Here is an 18,488-nt window from a genome sequence, read left to right as displayed (position 1 = left end):
CCTGAGGTCCCTTGAGCTCCCGACAGCCCTCTTGGCGGGGGGGGGGGGGGGTGCCCAGGATAGCTACGTGTCATTTACAGATTAGGGCGCGGACTTGGAGAAGGGAAGTGATGTGCCTGAAATCTCAAGACTTGGGCCCACCAGAGCCAGGATTGGGCCCGGGTCTGCAGACTGCTGTGGGATAAAGCCCTCCCGCTTTCCTTGTGCTGGTGCAAACTCTGGCAGGACAGTGGTCATCCCCACCTGCTGTGTGCTAGTCTCTGGATCGCCCCAACCACTCCTGAGGTCAAGGCTTCTGTGGGACCCATTTGGCAGATGAGCCATTAGAGGCTCAGGCCGGTGGAACTCAATCAGGGCCAGTCACTCTGTAGGAAGGGGCAACTCTGGTCTATTCCCTCGAATGATTCTGGTCCCTCTTTCTGCTTTTCAGGAATTAAGGGTGGGCATGAAGCTAAGATGACTGAACAAAGAATGGGGTGGGGGGTCATGCAGATAGTCCCCCACTGGCGCTTCAGTTGATCCAGTAAAGGTAGGACCCACCTTCACAGGGACAGACAGGCCGCTTCCCCTCAGCATTTGTACACTGGGAGTTTCCCACAATCCTCAGGCTTATCCTGGGCTTCTGCCCTCCCATGCAAGGCAAGGGTCTGGCCAGCTGGTTGACCCCGCCTACAGTGGCTCCTCATCTATTGGGCAGAGGTGTCTGCCTTGCTTCTTTGGGGGGAGGTGTTCATGCCTGACGGGGGTAAAGCTGGAAGCAGTCATATTCTGGGCAGGTTTCCCTGAACTGAGTGTTATTTCTGACCCTCTTTTATCCCCTGGGAATAATTCTGGGCCAAGGGGCAGGTGTTTTCCCAGCCCTGCCAGCCCTTCTTGATGTTCTGTCTCCTGGGTTTTTAAAGCACATGAGCTCTTGTTCTTCCTGGCTAGAAATCAGCATGTCGGTCTGTCCCTGGGGTGGGTTTTCCAGGAAATCTCAGTCCCTGCTCTCTGCTGAGGTGAGTAGGGGGTTTGCAAGACTATGTGGATTCTGTGTGGTGTCCCAAGGGTTTAGAGTGGTTCTCAAATTTGACTTTGAACTGGGGGATCCATGTGTCCCAGGGGCTGCTATAGGTGGTGCAGGGACATTGAGTGGTTGCACCCCCAGCTCCACACCCCCCCACCCCCGCCAGGACCAAGGTGGCCCCAGCAGTTCCTTTTTTATCTGGTTTATAGGCTTGCATCAGTGTGCACTGTCCTTGTTTTTGTTTTGGGGTGTTTTGGCGGCACCTGCAGCATGTGGAAATTCCGGGGCCAGGGACTGAACCCACTGTGCTACAAGGGAACTCTAAGTGTGTACTGTCCTTGGACGAGAGGATTTTGTGTTTGAGAGGGCTTGCATGACATTGACCAAAGATGGGTGTCCAGTGTCATTTTACACACCCCTAGGAATGGGGGGGCTCACCACTCCACTCTCAACGCTTCTGTGATAAAATTCTTTTATCAGAAGGGAGTTCCCATCAGAAGGAGGTCAGCTGGTTCTGCCTCCCATGGAGGCAGCCCTCATCCCACCCTCAGCCCCTCTTGTTCAGCGCCATTCACCTCACCTGCCCCCTGCCATGCAAGGACACCCCCTCCTGGCACACACACCCAGCAGGAGTTGGGGTCCTGGCTTCCATGTGGGGCCCCAGGGCTTCCAGGGGTGGGGGATGGAGGCTGGAGGTGCTCACTGTTGAGAGCTGGGGGTGACAGCAGACTTGGGATGAAAGGAAAACCTCACCCATGATGGAAAAACTCAAAGGAGCTTCATTTCAATAAATAGATGTTTTTCTTCAATGAAAACGTTTACACATTAGAAAAGGGGATACCCAGTGTTGTCCCTCCTGCCCTGGGGACCTGGTGAGTTCCATGTGGGTGGCTGTCACTCTATCCAGGGTGGATAAGGGTGGCCAGAGAGCTGTCACCTGGATACCAGAGTCCTGTTCACAGCCTTGCTGGCTGCTGACCTTCTGGCACCTGTACAGCTGACCCATCATGAGAACAGGAAGGTTACTGGCTGGCCTGGGCCAGGAGGCTCCCAGCAGATACAAGAAGAGTATTTACAGTGAGGCTCTGGATAAAACTCCAGCCCTTCCAGAGGAGGGGGTGTGGTGGGTCTTCAATGGAGAGGCCCGCTCTTCATGCCCAGCTGTTCCTTGAGGGCTGGCAGCTGGGCCAGGCTGATGTTGCTGCCCCCGCAGACGATGACCACGAGGGAGGACAGCGGGGTGCAGAGTTTCCCCTCTCCCTGCAGCTTCTGAACCACCTGGCTGTAGACGGCGGCCAGGGCTGCCCCACAGGCAGGCTCTACCAGGATCTTCTCATCATCTGCCAGAGGAAGGGGATGGTGAGGGTGGAACCAGAGTCCCACAGGGTGCAAGGGAACCTTTGGGCCATTGGTAGAGCATGAGCCAATCAGCGCTCAGCCTTAGCCTAACTCTGGCCCTGGACCAACCCCACCCCTCATCATTACCCTACATTGAACGGCCAAGGCCTGAGCCAAGACTGAGTTTCATCATCTGTGCTAGCACTGATAAAACCACTGTAATTTCCTGAACACGGTGTTAAGGATTCCGAGCAAGAGTGCCAGGACATTAACCAAACTAAGTGTGGATACAGGAGGACTAAGTGGTAACATAAATGTATATGGGAGTGACCTCTGTCTTAGGATAAACCCAGGAAGAGTCCAACTTAGTTACAGACCTACCTCCAAATCCAACACTAAGGCTTGTAGTTTTCTTCTTTACCCCGGCTACCAGGAAGCTCAAAACCAATATTTTAAATACTGTTATTTTTCCCTGCTGTTATGGTTATCAGATTTTTTTCTTTTTAATTTTTATTTATTTATTTATTTTAGGGCTGCACCTGGGGCGTATGGAACGTCCCAGACTAGGGTCAAATCGGAGCTACAGCTGCCAGCCTATGCCTCAGCCACAGCAACCAGGATTTGAGCCGCATCTGAAACCTACACCGCTGTTTGAGGCAACGCCAGAGATCGAACCCGCATCCTCATGATTCTAGTCGGGTTCGCTTCCACTAAGCCATGACAGGAACTCTCAGACTTTTTCATTTGTCCCTTTGGTCTTTCTATTTTTTCCATTGCCTTGTATTCCTTTTTCATTAATGGGAAGTTCTAGGGAGGGGACAGACACTGGTCCTCTTAAAAGGACTTGGCACTTACCCACAAACTTCTCAAGAGCGGCTACAGCCTCCTGGTCTGAGACCACTTCAGAGAAAACAGGCTGTTCCTGGAACACCTTCATGGCCTGAGCTGTCACGGTGGTCACGCCCAGCGCTTTGGCAACACTGAGAGGCAAAGGGTGAGGGGGAGGCAAAAACAGAGAACAGAGAGAGGAGGGAGGCCGAGGGTCGGGATGGGCAGGGAGAGTGAGAAAGAGACACAAAGATGGATGTGAGAGGGAGGAGGCAACTAGAGTCCCTGGGCAGGGGGACCTGGCGTAGCTTCTGAATCTGTAAAGCACTGAAAAGTCCCAGGGGCTTGCTGAACAGAATGGAGTCTTCCAATAAGGCACAGATTGTTTGAAGGAAGGTAAAAGAGCATCATTTTCTGTTCAACATGGCAACTTGGGTGCAACCGCCTGAGAGAAATGTCTTGTGGGTCTCTGATGGGACTCCCAGGCTTTGCTCCTGGTTGTCACCTTCCCCTGCTTAACTCTGCTAAACTTAGCACTTCTCTCCCTGTCCTACCCCTGCCTTGTCCTTTTTCAAGGCTCAGGATTAAGGTCATCTCCTCTAAGGGGAGCACCCAGTTCCATGGCCCCCTGGGGAATTCTCCGCCCCCATGACACAAACATAGCGATGGCTTTGAGAAAGCATGTCGCAAGCACTGTCTCAACCTCACCACAATTTCTGATGTTCATTGGTCTGATGTCATAGAAGGGGAAACCGAAGCAGAGAGTGCAGGCACTTCCCCAAGGTTGCGTGCCTGGGGTGGGGGGTGGGGTGCCATAACCCCAGGATGTGACTCAGTGTGTTGGCGTTCTCCGCAGCCTCTCTGGCATGATTACGGCTTCTGTCCCCAGCTTGTCTCCCCTACTCACCCATGAGCAATTTGAGGACCTGGACCACCTTAGCCCTTAGCCCAGCATGTGGCTCATAGTAACCACTCAACAATTATTTCAGTTCCCTACAGTGCGGGATCAGAGGCCAACAGGGTAGCTCAGGGTGCTGAGCTTAAAAAATCCAGAGGAAATTCTTACCTGGACTTAGTCCTTCCTATCAGTGCCAAAGACCTGTCTACATCATTATCTGTTCTAGCTGCACACATGGATGCCCAATAAGACATTTCCCAGCCTCCCTTCTAGTAGGCATGGCTATGTCACTAAGTTATAACTTATGAGAGGTAAGTGGAAGTATTGTGTGTCTTTAAAAGGGGCTATAGATTCTGCCCTGACTTCCTCCTTCCTGCCAGATGGAGTGTGGGTGTGATAGCTGGCACTTAAGCAGCTATTTGGGGCCATTAAGTCTACATGATTGGATGATGGAGAACAAACTCAAGGATCCTGGGCCCCTGGCTTCCTGGAGTTGCCTCTGGACTGCCTACCTCTGAGAATTTTTTTTAACATGAGGGGAAATAAAGTTCAATTTTGTTTAAGCCACTGTTATTTTAGGCTCCTGTATGATGTGGCCAAACCTAATCTTAATTAAACACCATCTGTCAAAGGTTTGGGGCTAGGATATGAACTCCTTGGGAGCAGGAAATTTATTCACAACTCTCTCCCTAGGATCAGCCACAGTCTTGCACATATTAGGGGCCTGGTAAGTGGTTGGTAAATTAATGAGGTGTGTAAAACCCTGCACAGAATAACCCAAAATGATGAATTGGGCTTTTTATGCTAGGAAGTGTAATGTTCATTGTGCACAGTCATAAGAACTGGGTTCGGTCCCAGCCATACCACTCTCGGGCTGTGTGACTCTGGGCAAGTGACAGTTTCCTGTAAAATGAGGTGAGCATCAGGATCTACCTGGCAGTCAGTGTGGAACGGGGAGCTCCCAAGCACTAGCTGAACATAATGGCTGCACCCCTGGCTGCTTACCTGGTAATCCGGGGCAGGGTGACCAGCTTGCCGGCCTTGGTGGAAGCGTTGAAGCTGTCGGCTCCGATGGTCTCTATGGCGAGGATGGGCACGTCTCCCCAGCCCACTTCCAGCAGCCCCTGGGCCACTCCGCTCAATAGGCCTCCACCCCCCACTGCCAGCACGATGGCCCCCGGCTTTGCACTCATCGTCTCCTTCAGCTCCTTTACGATGGAAGCGTGGCCTTCCCTGGAGGTGGGGGGGGGAGGTCAAGGCTGGCAGGGGTCCATCAGGCAGGGGTCCTGGAGCTGCCACTTGTCCTCTGTACTTGCCCTTATCCCAGGCAGCTGATGGGCCTTGGGGCTTGGTTCCCTTGTCCCTGACTCCACCCTGATGGCCAGTTGCCAGCATCTGCATCTCTACCTGCAGGCTTCTCTGGACACTGGAGCACTATGAATGTGGCAGCTGTCAGTGCCAGGAGATGACACACCCTGGAAGCAGCCCTCAACCAATTATGAGAATTAAGAAGCCATGGGGAGTGGGCACTGGTGCTCGTATCTGGGGATGCCAGCTGCCAGCTGTGCTATGCTATACTGCATGTGTGTGTGTGTGCGCGCGCGCGCTTCCAGTGATGTCACCGCTGAGCCTGATGGCGTGCATCATGGCAGATGTCCACTCTGTGGTGTAATGGGATGGCCACTACCCATCGCGGGTGACCCTGTGCTCCACATACCAGATGAGGGGGTCGTCAAAGGGAGGGACGTAGACCCAGTTTGAGTTGTTCTTCACCAGGTCCTTGGCCAGCTTGATGGCCTCGTCCAAGGTCTGCAAGGTCACCAGGGAAGCGGTGGAGGGGATGAGGCACTGGGGGACCTGGCCCTGTTACCAGGTACCCCCCTTGGCCTTTGCCCCACGTTGGCACTCACCTCACCCACCACCTTGACCATGGCACCCTCATTCTTGAGCCGCTGGATGGTGAGGGCAGGTGTGGTGCTGGGCACGACAATCAAGGCAGGGATGCCCAGCTTCCTGGCTGCATAGGCGGCTGCCAAGCCTGCATTACCCGCTGCCCGTGGTGGGGGGAGAGTGTTAGTGAACTGCTTGCCCCCAACCTCGAGACTCTGAACCCTCCCTGGGTGATTACTGGCCTCCCCCTGGAATTCCAAAGTGGGACTTCTGCAAATGATGCAATGAACAATGTTGCTGGGGAAACCAGGGCCCAGAGAGGTGGAGCGCCCAGCCTCAGGACAGACAGCAAGGGACAGGAGGAGGCATGCAAACCACTTACCAGAGGAGCAGACGAAATGTTCACAGCCTCGCTCAGCCCACTGCAGACACAAAGAGGGAGGGAATCAGGCCAAGTTCTTCCCTCCTACTTGGAAGACCTTCCAATGATTTCTTTTGACCTGAGCCACAGCAGTGACAAACTCTGGCTTCTTTAATTGCCAGGCCACCAGGGAACTCCCTTCCAATGATTTCCATGTGTACTGACCCCTCCTTCCTTCACCTGGAATTTGTGCTGCCCTAGATTCTCAGATAACATCTTCCTTCCCCAAAAGGACAGCCTCAGGGAAGGCTAAAGGAGAGGCAGGCAGCTGGCTCTGGGATTAGCCCAAGAGAGGACCCTCTGGCACCCCTTAACCAGAGGGGGTGAAAATGGTGGGTGCTCAGGTGTTGTAGGGAATCAGCAGAGCCCAGCCTGGAACTCCCAGGAGTTTACACAGCACTGGCCCTGCCCTGTTCAGAAAGAAGAACTGCCACCCTTGCCCCGATGATGCAGAATCCATCCTGTACCGTTTTGCAGAGGTGTCCGATGCCCCGAATCTTGAAAGAGCCGGAGGGTTGGGAACTTTCTAGCTTGAGATAGACTGTGGTGCCAGCCACTTTGGATAAGGTCATACTGTCACGAATAGGGGTTCTCACGTGCAGGGGTTGTCCTGACGCCATTGCTGGGAGAAAAGGAAGGAAATCCAGAGGGTCAGGAGAGCTGACCCTGGTGCCAGCTGCTGCCATTCAGTAGGCAGTGCAGCTGGGAGGAACCCCGTCCCCCACTTCCCAGGAGGCCAAGGCCAAGGTGCAGATTAGAGCATCCTGGAGATCTGAGTTCAAATCTCAACGAGGCCACCCACTCACCACATGACATGGGACAAGGAAACTCCCTGCAACCTCAGGTACATCTGTAAAATGGGCTTAAGGGTCATCTCCGCCTTCCTTATCCCAAGAGACACCCACCCCCGGCTGGAAAGCTGTGGACATCAGAAATAACTTCCAAGCCTTGCAGCTTTTAAAAGTCATGAACTGGAAATGGATTTGCAGGAGCTGACTCAGAAAGCTGCAAGATGGTGAACTGACAAAAACAGGGGTGGGATATGAGGTATTTATTGTCTGTGCCAAAAAATGCCAGGACACACGCACAGGCGCATAATTCCCATGCATCTCAGGAAACACACACAAGAACCTGGTCAGCGGCATTCCCGCTGTGGCGCCAACAATTGACAGCATTGCAGCACTGGGACATAGGTTTGATCCCCAGCCAGGCACAGTGGGTTAAGGATCCAGCCTTGCTATACCTGTGGCATAGGTCGAAACTAGGGCATGGATCTGATCCCTGGTCTGGGAACTCCATATGCCGTGGGGTGGCCAAAAAAAGAAAAAAAGAAAGAAACCAGTGAGAGTGGGAGCCTCTGGGGGAGAAATGGCACTTGGTATCCCCTTCTGTACCATTTGAAGGTTTTGCCATGTGCATATATATTACTTAAATATGCATTAAAAAAAAACTTTGAAAAGCCCATAGCAAGTTGGCGAAGCTTATTTTTTATAATTATTAAATTACTTAATAATCACTTCTAAAGTGATTACCATGTACCAGGTACCGATTTACAGATGTTAAATTATTTAATCTTTTTTTTGGTCACACCCGCTGCATATGGTAAGTTCCCAGGGTGCCATGGAACCATGCCACCCTGCAGCAGCTGTGGGCTGTAGGATCCTTAACCCCTGCACCACACAAAACTTTCTCATTTAATCCTTTTAGCAATCCTAGGAGGCACCCTTATCCAGATTTCCTGATGAGGAAACAGACCATTTTTTAGGTTGACCACTGAGAGCCATTCCGATTCCACATGCACCTCCTATGACGATGCATTGATGCTTTTCTAGGTGGGAGGTGGGATTGAGTTTGTGCTTCCTCTCCTCGAAACTGGGGTGGAGATGGGGGAGCTGCGGCTGCAGGGGAGTGACACAATGTGACCTCCAAGCAGTGGTGTGCTGGGGAATGTTTCACAGTGGCTTCTCCAAGGAAAGGAAAGCCCTGATCTCTATTGCGTGTACTTCCGTGATGTACATATTCTCCATGAGGCCAATTTCTTTTTTTTTTTAATTTATTTTATTATTATTATTATTTTTGTCTTTATGCTATTTCTTGGGCCACTCCTGCGGCATATGGACGTTCCCAGGCTAGGGGTTGAATCGGAGCTGTAGCCACCGGCCTACGCCAGAGCCACAGCAACGCGGGATCCGAGCCGCGTCTGCAACCTACACCACAGCTCACGGCAACACCAGATCTTTAACCCACTGAGCAAGTGCAGGGACCGAACCCTCAACCTCATGGTTCCTAGTCGGATTCGTTAACCACTGCGCCATGATGGGAACTCCCATGAGGCCAATTTCAAGCGAGAAGCAGGATGTCATTGAATGGGGATCTGGGAGGAGGTGGACACAGTCCACTCCTGAGAGCCTGTGTGAACTGGTTCTAGCACCCCGTGGCTGCCAAGGCTGGATATTAAAAGACAACCCAGAAGTTTCCAGGTGGTACAGTGGGTTAAGGATCTGGTGTTGTCACTGCAGCGGCTCAGGTTACTGCTGTGGTACAGATTTGATCCCTTATCAGGGAACTTATATGCAAAAAAAAGGGTGCAGGTTGTAGCAAAAAAAAAAAAAAAAAAAAAAAAGAGGCAGTTCCTGTCATGGCCCAGCAGAAATGAATCTGATTAGGAACTGTAAGGTTGTGGGTTTGATCCCTGGCCTTGCTCAGTGGGTTAAGGATCCAGCATTGCTGTGAGCTGTGGTGTAGGTCACAGATGCGGCTCAGATCTGGCATTGCTGTGGCTGTAGCTCTGATTAGATCCCTAACCTGGGAACCTCCATATGCCTTGGGTGCGGACCTAAAAAAAAAAAAGAAAGAAAGAAAGAAAGACCGTCAACTCAGCCTCCACCTGGCTGACTCTCTTGCAAAGCCCCTTTCTGAACCCAGCCACCATGAGGGGAGCAAGCCCAGGCCACTGGAGGAAGCCCCAGCTAGATGTTCCTGCCTGACAGTTCCAGCTGGAATCCCAGCTGATGGCCAGACATGGGACCTGATTTGGGGATGACTCTAGCTTAGCCACTGTCATGCAGCAGCTCCCAAGTGACCCCCAAGTGAGGACAGCCTGGCTGAGTCTAGTCAAGCCCCAGAATCCTGACAGATAATGAATGTTGACTGTAGTTTCAGTCACTCCCTTGGGGGCAGTTTGTCACACAGCGGTAGAGGGGAGTAGAGATGGAATTTGTCCAAGGTCGCACAGCCAGTGAATGGGGGAGGCAGGATTTGAACTGGGGCAGTTGATGCCCAGAGCCCAGACTCTCTCCAAGACCCATGGGTGTGGCTCCAGCCTCCTCTGCACGAGCTTTGAGCTTCGGGTGACTAAGACATTGAGTCTGGCCCAGTCTGGCCACACCCTTGCATACATGGGCAAGCTTTCCATCACTGCTCCTCCTGCGGAGTGACAGGTGAAACTGAATCTCCTCAACTTGATCAAAGCTAGAATTGATTCAAGGGTGGTTGGGTCAGAGGCCCACTGGGTCTTCCCCTCCTCCACCATCTCAGGCAAGGATGGCTGCTACCCCCCCTCACCCTCCACTGCATTTTGAAGGACACTGGTCCAGCCCCTGGGAACTCCTGGCCCCGGCCCCTCCCACCCCCAGAATGGTACAGCCCCCGGACCTGGGCATTAATTGTTCAGGGACCCCCCCTACCACACCCCCATTCCTAGATATGGTACAGATGTGCCTGGCTTGGAAAAAAAGTGGAGAATGGTGTTCCTGACCACCCCATGAGCCTAGAACCCCCCTCCCCCCAATGCACACCCCCTGTCTCTGAGAATTAACCAAACTTCAGGTCCTGGGATGGGGATCCACTAGACACCTCTCCCTTAGGTGTCTTGAATAAAAGTCAGAGGCTGGAGGCATTCCAAAACAGGGACATCCGCACTTCTGTTTAAATTAACTTTTAGCTCCTGGAGGTTACTCCTCAAACAACAGCACCCCCATTCTGGCTGGTGGGACCTTAAAGTCCTAGGTCTTTGGCAGGTAGCTAAGCCCTGGCCTCCAGGAGCCCTCTGATTGGAGGTGGGAGGCATCCACCCCTTTCATGTGGTTTGGAAAGAGCCCCCCCACCACACACACATAACCCCTGTCTCCCATTGCACTATCAGATGCTCCCAGGTGAGGGGGCAGGTGTCCCTCTCCACTGCTCTCTCCAGCACAGCACCTTGTGTAAAGGGAGCAGCTGTAAACTGCACTGGGCACCCATTCACACCTGCTGCTGAGGGTGACTTCAGAAAAGGGGGTTGTTCCAGGCACCAGAGGAGGGAGAGGGACACTGCTGGCTGCCTGCCTACCTGTCACCCTGCAGTCAGAAGTTCCTCCCCCTCGCACTTGATCCACAGTAGGAGCTCAATAAAAGTGAATTAATTAATTTTATTTTATTTTGGTCTTTTTAGGGCTGCACCCATAGCATATGGAAGTTCCCAGGCTAGGGGTCCAATTGGAGGAGTTGTAGCCTCCAGCCTACACCATAGCCACAGCAATGCAGGATCCCAGCTGCGTCTGAGACCTACACCACAGTTCATGGCAACGCTGGATCCTTAACCCATTGAGCAAGGCCAGGGATTGAACCTGCATCCTCATGGATGCTAGTTGGGTTCGTTAATCACTGAGCCAAGATGGAAACTCCAAAAAAAATGAATTATTAATATACCTGGACAGAACTCTTTAACTGCACGATCTCATTAGACCCTTATAACAACCTCAAGAGGAAGGTTCTGTTATTACCTCCACTTTACAGATGAGGAAACTGAAGCACAGAGCTGGTACTGAACCCAGCTGGTCTGGCTTCAAAGCATGCGGTTTTTGTTTTTAGGGCCGCTCCCGCAGCATATGGAGGTTCCCAGGCTAGGGGTCAAATTGGAGCGACAGCTGCCAGCCTACGCCAGAGCCATAGCAACTCAATTCGGGCGGAGTTGCGTCTGCAACCCACTTACACTAAGGCTCATGGCAACACCAGATCCTTGATCCACTGAGCGAGGCCAGGGATGGAACCCGCATCCTCATGGATTCTAGTAGGGTTCATAACCTGCTACAGAAACTCCCAAAGCATGGGGTTTTATGCCTAACTGACCCTATCTCCCCTTCTTCCCCTGGGAAAACCCAGGCAGGCTGCAGGCACTGTGGTCCTGGGGATGGGTCTGAGCATGGGCACTTACCTGGCACAGGAGGCAAGACGGTGAGTTGGGTGGCTGGACAGAGCCTGCGAGCAGGGGAGGGTTGGACTGGAGATGGTCTAGATGGAGAGACTGGGTAGACGATCCACGGAGAGACGATCCACGGAGAGACGGAACAGGAGCGCAGGTAAAGCGACTTGATAATCCCAGGGCTAACGGGTCCGGGCTTTATTCCCAGGGCCTCTTCCAGGCAGCCAATGGGGCCTCAGGGTGGGCCACACCCCCGTCAGGCCCCGCCCCCTGGCCCCAGGCCGCCTGGGGGCTTCCAGGAGGGGAACCGGAAGCTGGCTCAGCCTCTCTTCCTGGCAGCTTTTTCAGTCTCTTTACCAGCCCCGCCAGCCACTTCCCCCTCCCCACCCACAGCTTCTTCACTTGTAAATAGGGATAATTTGAGGAGGCTGCTGGAGGAGGGTGTGGGATAATGCACTTAAAGTCTCTAGCACGGGCTTAGCACTTAGTAGGCAACCAAGAAACAAACAAGGAGGAATTATTATTATTATTATCCTCATCTCTTACAGAAAGGAAAACTGAGGCACACAGTAAAAAAGACTGGCACTTGAACCCAGCCATCTGACTCCCAAATCTGCAATCTGAACACAGCTTTTTTCTTCCCAGCGGCTGCCCCTGTGCCATATGAAAGTTCCCAGGTTAGGGAGGCCCAGCCACAGCAATGAGGGATCCAAGCTGCATCTTCGACCTACACCATAGCTTGAGGCAACGCTGGATGGTTAACCCATGTCCAGAGATGGAACCCGCATCCCCATGGATACTAGTGTTTCCACTGAGCCACAATGGGAACTGCTGAACAGTTTTTTTCATTGCTGACCCGTCATGCTTTATGACTCCTTGACCCTAGAAGGGCAGATGGCATTATGATGGGTAAGACCCAGCAGAGTCAGTATTCAAATCCTGGCTCTGCCAGTTTACTAGCTGTCAGGCCTTAGGCAAGCCACTTTGCCTGAGGCTGTTTCCCATTGTAAAATGGGAATTTTAGTGGTACCTCCCTCCTGGGATTAGTGGATGTAGGGAGGGGCTTGGAGTTGGTGAGTGTTCTGACCGTTGGCAGCTGACGCCATCATCATCACCATTGTCTTCATCACCACACAAGGGGAAGGGCTTGCCTCCCTGCCCCATAACAAGCCTCCAGTCTGTCTCTGGCAGGGGTCTATAAACCCACAGGGGTGATGCTCCCACCACCCCCCAACACACACAAGCCCAGCTGGCTCTCTCCCTGGCCCCCTCGACAAAGCTTTCTTGTCTGACTGGCCAGACGAGAATATCGATGAGACAGAGGGCAGAGGGGGCACAAATAGCCTGCACAAATAGCCCTTTGCTGGCCCCCTCTGACCTTCCACAGGCACTCCCAAGCCCCCTCCTTAGTGGGACATCCACAGGTGTGTGTTGGGGATACAGGGGGCGGAGCTGAAGGGATACAGGCATCACTAAGCTCCCTCATAGACACAGCCTCCCTATGTGCATCTCACCTTGCCTGAGCATCTGCTTGTGCCAGGTCAAGTGTTTCCCGTTGGGGGGTTTCCCTTACCCCCAGACAAACAGGTGAGCGGGCGTTTTGAGTCCCATGTCACAGGTGAGAAAACAGGCTCAGAGGTGAAGTGATTACCCAAGATCACCCGGGAGGCAGGGATGAAATGTGTGGACCGAAATAAAAATGTGCAGCACCAGGAAGTTCCTGTTGTGGCTCAGCGGTAATGAACCCGACTAGTATCCATGAGGATGAGGGTTCGATCCCTGGCCTTGCTCAGTGGGTTAAGGATCTGGCAGTGCTGTGGCTGTGGCGTAAGGTGGCAGCTACAGCTCTGATTCGATCCTTAGCCTGGGAACCTCCATATGCCGCATGGGTGACCCTAGAAAGAAAAAAAAAAAAGTGCAGCATGAGAGTTGAGGGTTTCAGTTGCACTGGGGGACTTACTGAGAGGAGTGGCCTGGGAGACAGCTCCCAGAGAGCTCGGGGAGGTCGGGATATACGTGATGTGGTGAAGAGGGTAGGTGCACACATTTGCACAGAAGGTTGCTGCTGCTAGTCACCAAGAACAGACGTCTCTGTTAATGACTTTAGTGCTTTTCTAGGTATGAGAAGAGTCAAGAAATTGGGTTCCTAAAATTTTCTCCCGAAAATATCTGACTATCTGAAGGCCTGTTCTGTCAGTTTTCCCAGAGCACAGGGTCCCCCATTCCTAAAACCTTTCAGGGTTTGTTGAAGGTCAGCAACTGCAGTGGCTAGAGACTTCTAGAACCAGACGATAAGTGACATTTTTAACTTATTTTAATTTTTTTGTTTTTTTAGGGCTGCACCCGTGGCATATGGAGGTTCCCAGGTTAGGGGTCTAAATCGGAGTGGTAGCCGCTGGCCTACACCACAGCCACAGCAACAAGGGACCAGAGCATCATCTGTGACCTACACCACAGCTCACAGCAACACCAGATCCTTGACCCACTGAGCGAGGCCAGGGATCGAACCTGCCTCCTCATGGATACTAGTCTGGTTCATTACTGCTGAGCCATGACAGGAACTCCCAATGAGCAACATTTTAGTTGTCAAACGCAAATTCTGGAATTCTGAGTCCTTTGTGAACAGAAGGCTGATGGAGGGGGTGGAGGTGGGGGGTCAGGAAGGACATCTGGCCCAGGCTGGTCACAATCTGAGGTCCCAGATAGGGGAGTTCCTGCTGTGGTGAATGGGATCAGTGGCAGCTCTGGGGCGCAGGTTCGATCCCTGGCACCTCACAGTGGATCAAAGATTTGGCATTGCCACAGCAACACCGTAGGTCAAAGCTGTGACTTGGATCTGCTCCCTGGCCCGGCTACTTCAGATGCTATGGATTGGCCAAAAAAAAATAATAATAAAAAAAAAAAAATAAAGACAGAAAGAAAAAAGTTCCAGATAGGAGTTCCTGCTGTGGCATGGTGGGTTAAGGATCCAACTGCAGCAGCTCAGGTCACTGCAGAGGTGGAGTCTGCAGCTGTGGTATAGGTTACAGCTGCGGCTTGGATTCAATCCCTGGCCCAGGAACTTCCTTCCATATGTTGCGGGTGTAAGCCAAAAAGTTTAAAAAAAAAAAAAAAAGTCCCAAATATAGGCTTCAGGTATGCTAGGGTGCTGGATTAATCTTCACTCCAGTGAGCAGTGTCCTGACTGGGTGGTGGGAAAATGCAAGTGGTGGAGACAAGATTAATTCTTCTGACCTCTCTGGATTGTTCCATTTGTTTCAATGAGAATGGATCACTGCTGTGATTTGAAGAGCACCAAACTAAGAAAACCAATCATATAAGAACCAGAAAGAGAAAAAAAGACAAAACATATATCACTGTTGGTGATATCCTGTCTGGGCCTTTAAAAAAATAGTAAGTTTTTTGAGATATAATTCATAAAGCATACAGTTCACCCATGTACAGCTTTAGTACATTTTCATCGCCCCATAAAGAAATCCCCTATCCATTAACAATTCCCCCCCACCCCTGGCAACCATCGATCTGCTTTCTGTCTTTATGGAGTCTCCTCTTCTGGACATTTCATATAGAAGAGATCATACACTATGTGGCCAGTTTTGTCTGGCTTCTTTTGTGGAGCATCCTGTTTTCAAGGTTCATCCACATTGTAGCCTGTATCAATGCTTCATTCTTTTTATGTCTTAATAGTATTCCATTGCGTGGCTAGATCACATTTTTATTACCCATTCAGCAGCTGATGGACATTTGCCATCTGGGCATAGCTTCGTTTAAAAAAATATAGAAAATATGGACATGTGCGGGCACATGTGTGGTTCTATGTCCCATCGTGTGGATAGAAATCGGAGACCCTAAGAGGGCAGAGGGCTCACCTCTGGGAAACAAATGGAGTAGAACAGGTAAGTGTCAGTATGATGCAGACATTCTTCTGACGGGTCAGCTGCTGGAGGGTCTCAGAGGAAGGCTGGCCGCCGTCATTGCACAAACCACAGTGAGATCAGTTCATGCCTATGACGCTAGCATCCAAGGTGCATGTTTTCAGACAGCAAGTCGATCAGTTCCCTGACAGGCCCAAGTTCAAATCTAACTCTTGCCATAAACTTGCTGTGTGACCTTGGACAAATCACTTAATCTCCCTGTGCCTCAGTTTAACTGATAGCATAGTAGTATCCACCTTCAATTTAATGGATTTAATGACCTAATTGATATAAAGTTATAAGGACAGTGGCCCTCCCCGCCCGCATAGTGGGCACTTGATAGGTGATGCCTATTTTCATTTTCTGGTACTCAAGAGGGCATTTTTGTCCCTGGGTATTAGAGAACAAAGGCGTTCTTCTCCTATCTTGTCCTCCTTTGAAAGGTCTTGAGAGAAGCAGGGGAGGAAAGTGAAAGTTCCCTTCCCCCATTTAACAGATGGGCAAACTGAGGCTGGGATCTATCCAACGGAGGAAGGCAAGGGCACAGATGGTACTCCTAGGAGGAGGGGCGGGAGTCTGTCTCCTGGAACCCTGGGCAAATTGCCTCCCTCACCTCTGCCTGCTGGCTCTGTTTCATCACACCCAGATCAGTGTGTCCTTGGCTGTGAGAGGTGGGGATGCTGATGACTGTTTTCATAGCTCTGGCAAAGAACAGACAGCTCTCACTTCTGTTTGCCTTCCCCCACAGGTCCAGGCAGTCCTAGGTCTCCTGATTAGTTAAGGTCTCTGGCTCCTGAATCCATCAGATCTTGGCTGAAACTGACATCCAGCTGTGGAGGCTTGGGGTGGTCACCGAACTTCCCTAAGCTCCAGTTTCCTCCCTCAAGAAATGGGAACGAGAAGTTGCCATCATGGCTCAGTGGTAACGAATCTGACTAGTATCCATGAGGATGCTGATTCGATCCCTGGCCTTGCTCAGTGGGTTAAGGATCTGGCAGTGCTGTGGCTGTGGCGTAAGGTGGCAGCTACAGCTCTGATTCGATCCTTAGCCTGGGAACCTCCATATGCCGCATGGGTGACCCTAGAAAGAAAAAAAAAAAAAGTGCAGCATGAGAGTTGAGGGTTTCAGTTGCACTGGGGGACTTACTGAGAAGAGTGGCCTGGGAGACAGCTCCCAGAGAGCTCGGGGAGGTCGGGATATACGCGATGTGGTGAAGAGGGTAGGTGCACACATTTGCACAGAAGGTTGCTGCTGCTAGTCACCAAGAACAGACGTCTCTGTTAATGACTTTAGTGCTTTTCTAGGTATGAGAAGAGTCAAGAAATTGGGTTCCTAAAATTTTCTCCCGAAAATATCTGACTATCTGAAGGCCTGTTCTGTCAGTTTTCCCAGAGCACAGGGTCCCCCATTCCTAAAACCTTTCAGGGTTTGTTGAAGGTCAGCAACTGCAGTGGCTAGAGACTTCTAGAACCAGACGATAAGTGACATTTTTAACTTATTTTAATTTTTTTGTTTTTTTAGGGCTGCACCCGTGGCATATGGAGGTTCCCAGGTTAGGGGTCTAAATCGGAGTGGTAGCCGCTGGCCTACACCACAGCCACAGCAACAAGGGACCAGAGCATCATCTGTGACCTACACCACAGCTCACAGCAACACCAGATCCTTGACCCACTGAGCGAGGCCAGGGATCGAACCTGCCTCCTCATGGATACTAGTCTGGTTCATTACTGCTGAGCCATGACAGGAACTCCCAATGAGCAACATTTTAGTTGTCAAACGCAAATTCTGGAATTCTGAGTCCTTTGTGAACAGAAGGCTGATGGAGGGGGTGGAGGTGGGGGGTCAGGAAGGACATCTGGCCCAGGCTGGTCACAATCTGAGGTCCCAGATAGGGGAGTTCCTGCTGTGGTGAATGGGATCAGTGGCAGCTCTGGGGCGCAGGTTCGATCCCTGGCACCTCACAGTGGATCAAAGATTTGGCATTGCCACAGCAACACCGTAGGTCAAAGCTGTGACTTGGATCTGCTCCCTGGCCAGGCTACTTCAGATGCTATGGATTGGCCAAAAAAAAAAAAAAAAAAAAAAAAAAAGACAGAAAGAAAAAAGTCCAGATAGGAGTTCCTGCTGTGGCATGGTGGGTTAAGGATCCAACTGCAGCAGCTCAGGTCACTGCAGAGGTGGAGTCTGCAGCTGTGGTATAGGTTACAGCTGCGGCTTGGATTCAATCCCTGGCCCAGGAACTTCCTTCCATATGTTGCGGGTGTAAGCCAAAAAGTTTAAAAAAAAAAAAAAAGTCCCAAATATAGGCTTCAGGTATGCTAGGGTGCTGGATTAATCTTCACTCCAGTGAGCAGTGTCCTGACTGGGTGGTGGGAAAATGCAAGTGGTGGAGACAAGATTAATTCTTCTGACCTCTCTGGATTGTTCCATTTGTTTCAATGAGAATGGATCACTGCTGTGATTTGAAGAGCACCAAACTAAGAAAACCAATCATATAAGAACCAGAAAGAGAAAAAAAGACAAAACATATATCACTGTTGGTGATATCCTGTCTGGGCCTTTAAAAAAATAGTAAGTTTTTTGAGATATAATTCATAAAGCATACAGTTCACCCATGTACAGCTTTAGTACATTTTCATCGCCCCATAAAGAAATCCCCTATCCATTAACAATTCCCCCCCACCCCCGGCAACCATCGATCTGCTTTCTGTCTTTATGGAGTCTCCTCTTCTGGACATTTCATATAGAAGAGATCATACACTATGTGGCCAGTTTTGTCTGGCTTCTTTTGTGGAGCATCCTGTTTTCAAGGTTCATCCACATTGTAGCCTGTATCAATGCTTCATTCTTTTTATGTCTTAATAGTATTCCATTGCGTGGCTAGATCACATTTTTATTACCCATTCAGCAGCTGATGGACATTTGCCATCTGGGCATAGCTTCGTTTAAAAAAATATAGAAAATATGGACATGTGCGGGCACATGTGTGGTTCTATGTCCCATCGTGTGG

The 18,488-nt window shown here is 51.1% G+C and overlaps 1 protein-coding gene across 1 annotated transcript; it reads right to left on the bottom strand.

Moving 5' to 3' along the window:
* On the bottom strand, positions 1,763 to 11,749 carry SDS (serine dehydratase). The gene is made up of 8 exons (XM_001928302.5): positions 11,576 to 11,749; positions 6,849 to 7,003; positions 6,343 to 6,382; positions 5,981 to 6,120; positions 5,788 to 5,879; positions 5,076 to 5,303; positions 3,200 to 3,324; positions 1,763 to 2,346 (listed from the first exon to the last, which is right to left on the bottom strand). Exons 2-8 carry the CDS (start codon positions 6,999 to 7,001, stop codon positions 2,138 to 2,140), a joined length of 987 nt encoding a protein of 328 aa, XP_001928337.1. The 5' UTR covers positions 7,002 to 7,003; positions 11,576 to 11,749; the 3' UTR covers positions 1,763 to 2,137.

This window comes from Sus scrofa, chromosome 14 (assembly GCF_000003025.6).
Source record: "Sus scrofa isolate TJ Tabasco breed Duroc chromosome 14, Sscrofa11.1, whole genome shotgun sequence".
Classification (NCBI taxonomy): Eukaryota; Metazoa; Chordata; class Mammalia; order Artiodactyla; family Suidae; genus Sus; species Sus scrofa.
Note: the sequence above shows the minus strand (reverse complement) of the source record. Positions and strands in the feature narration are given on the sequence as shown.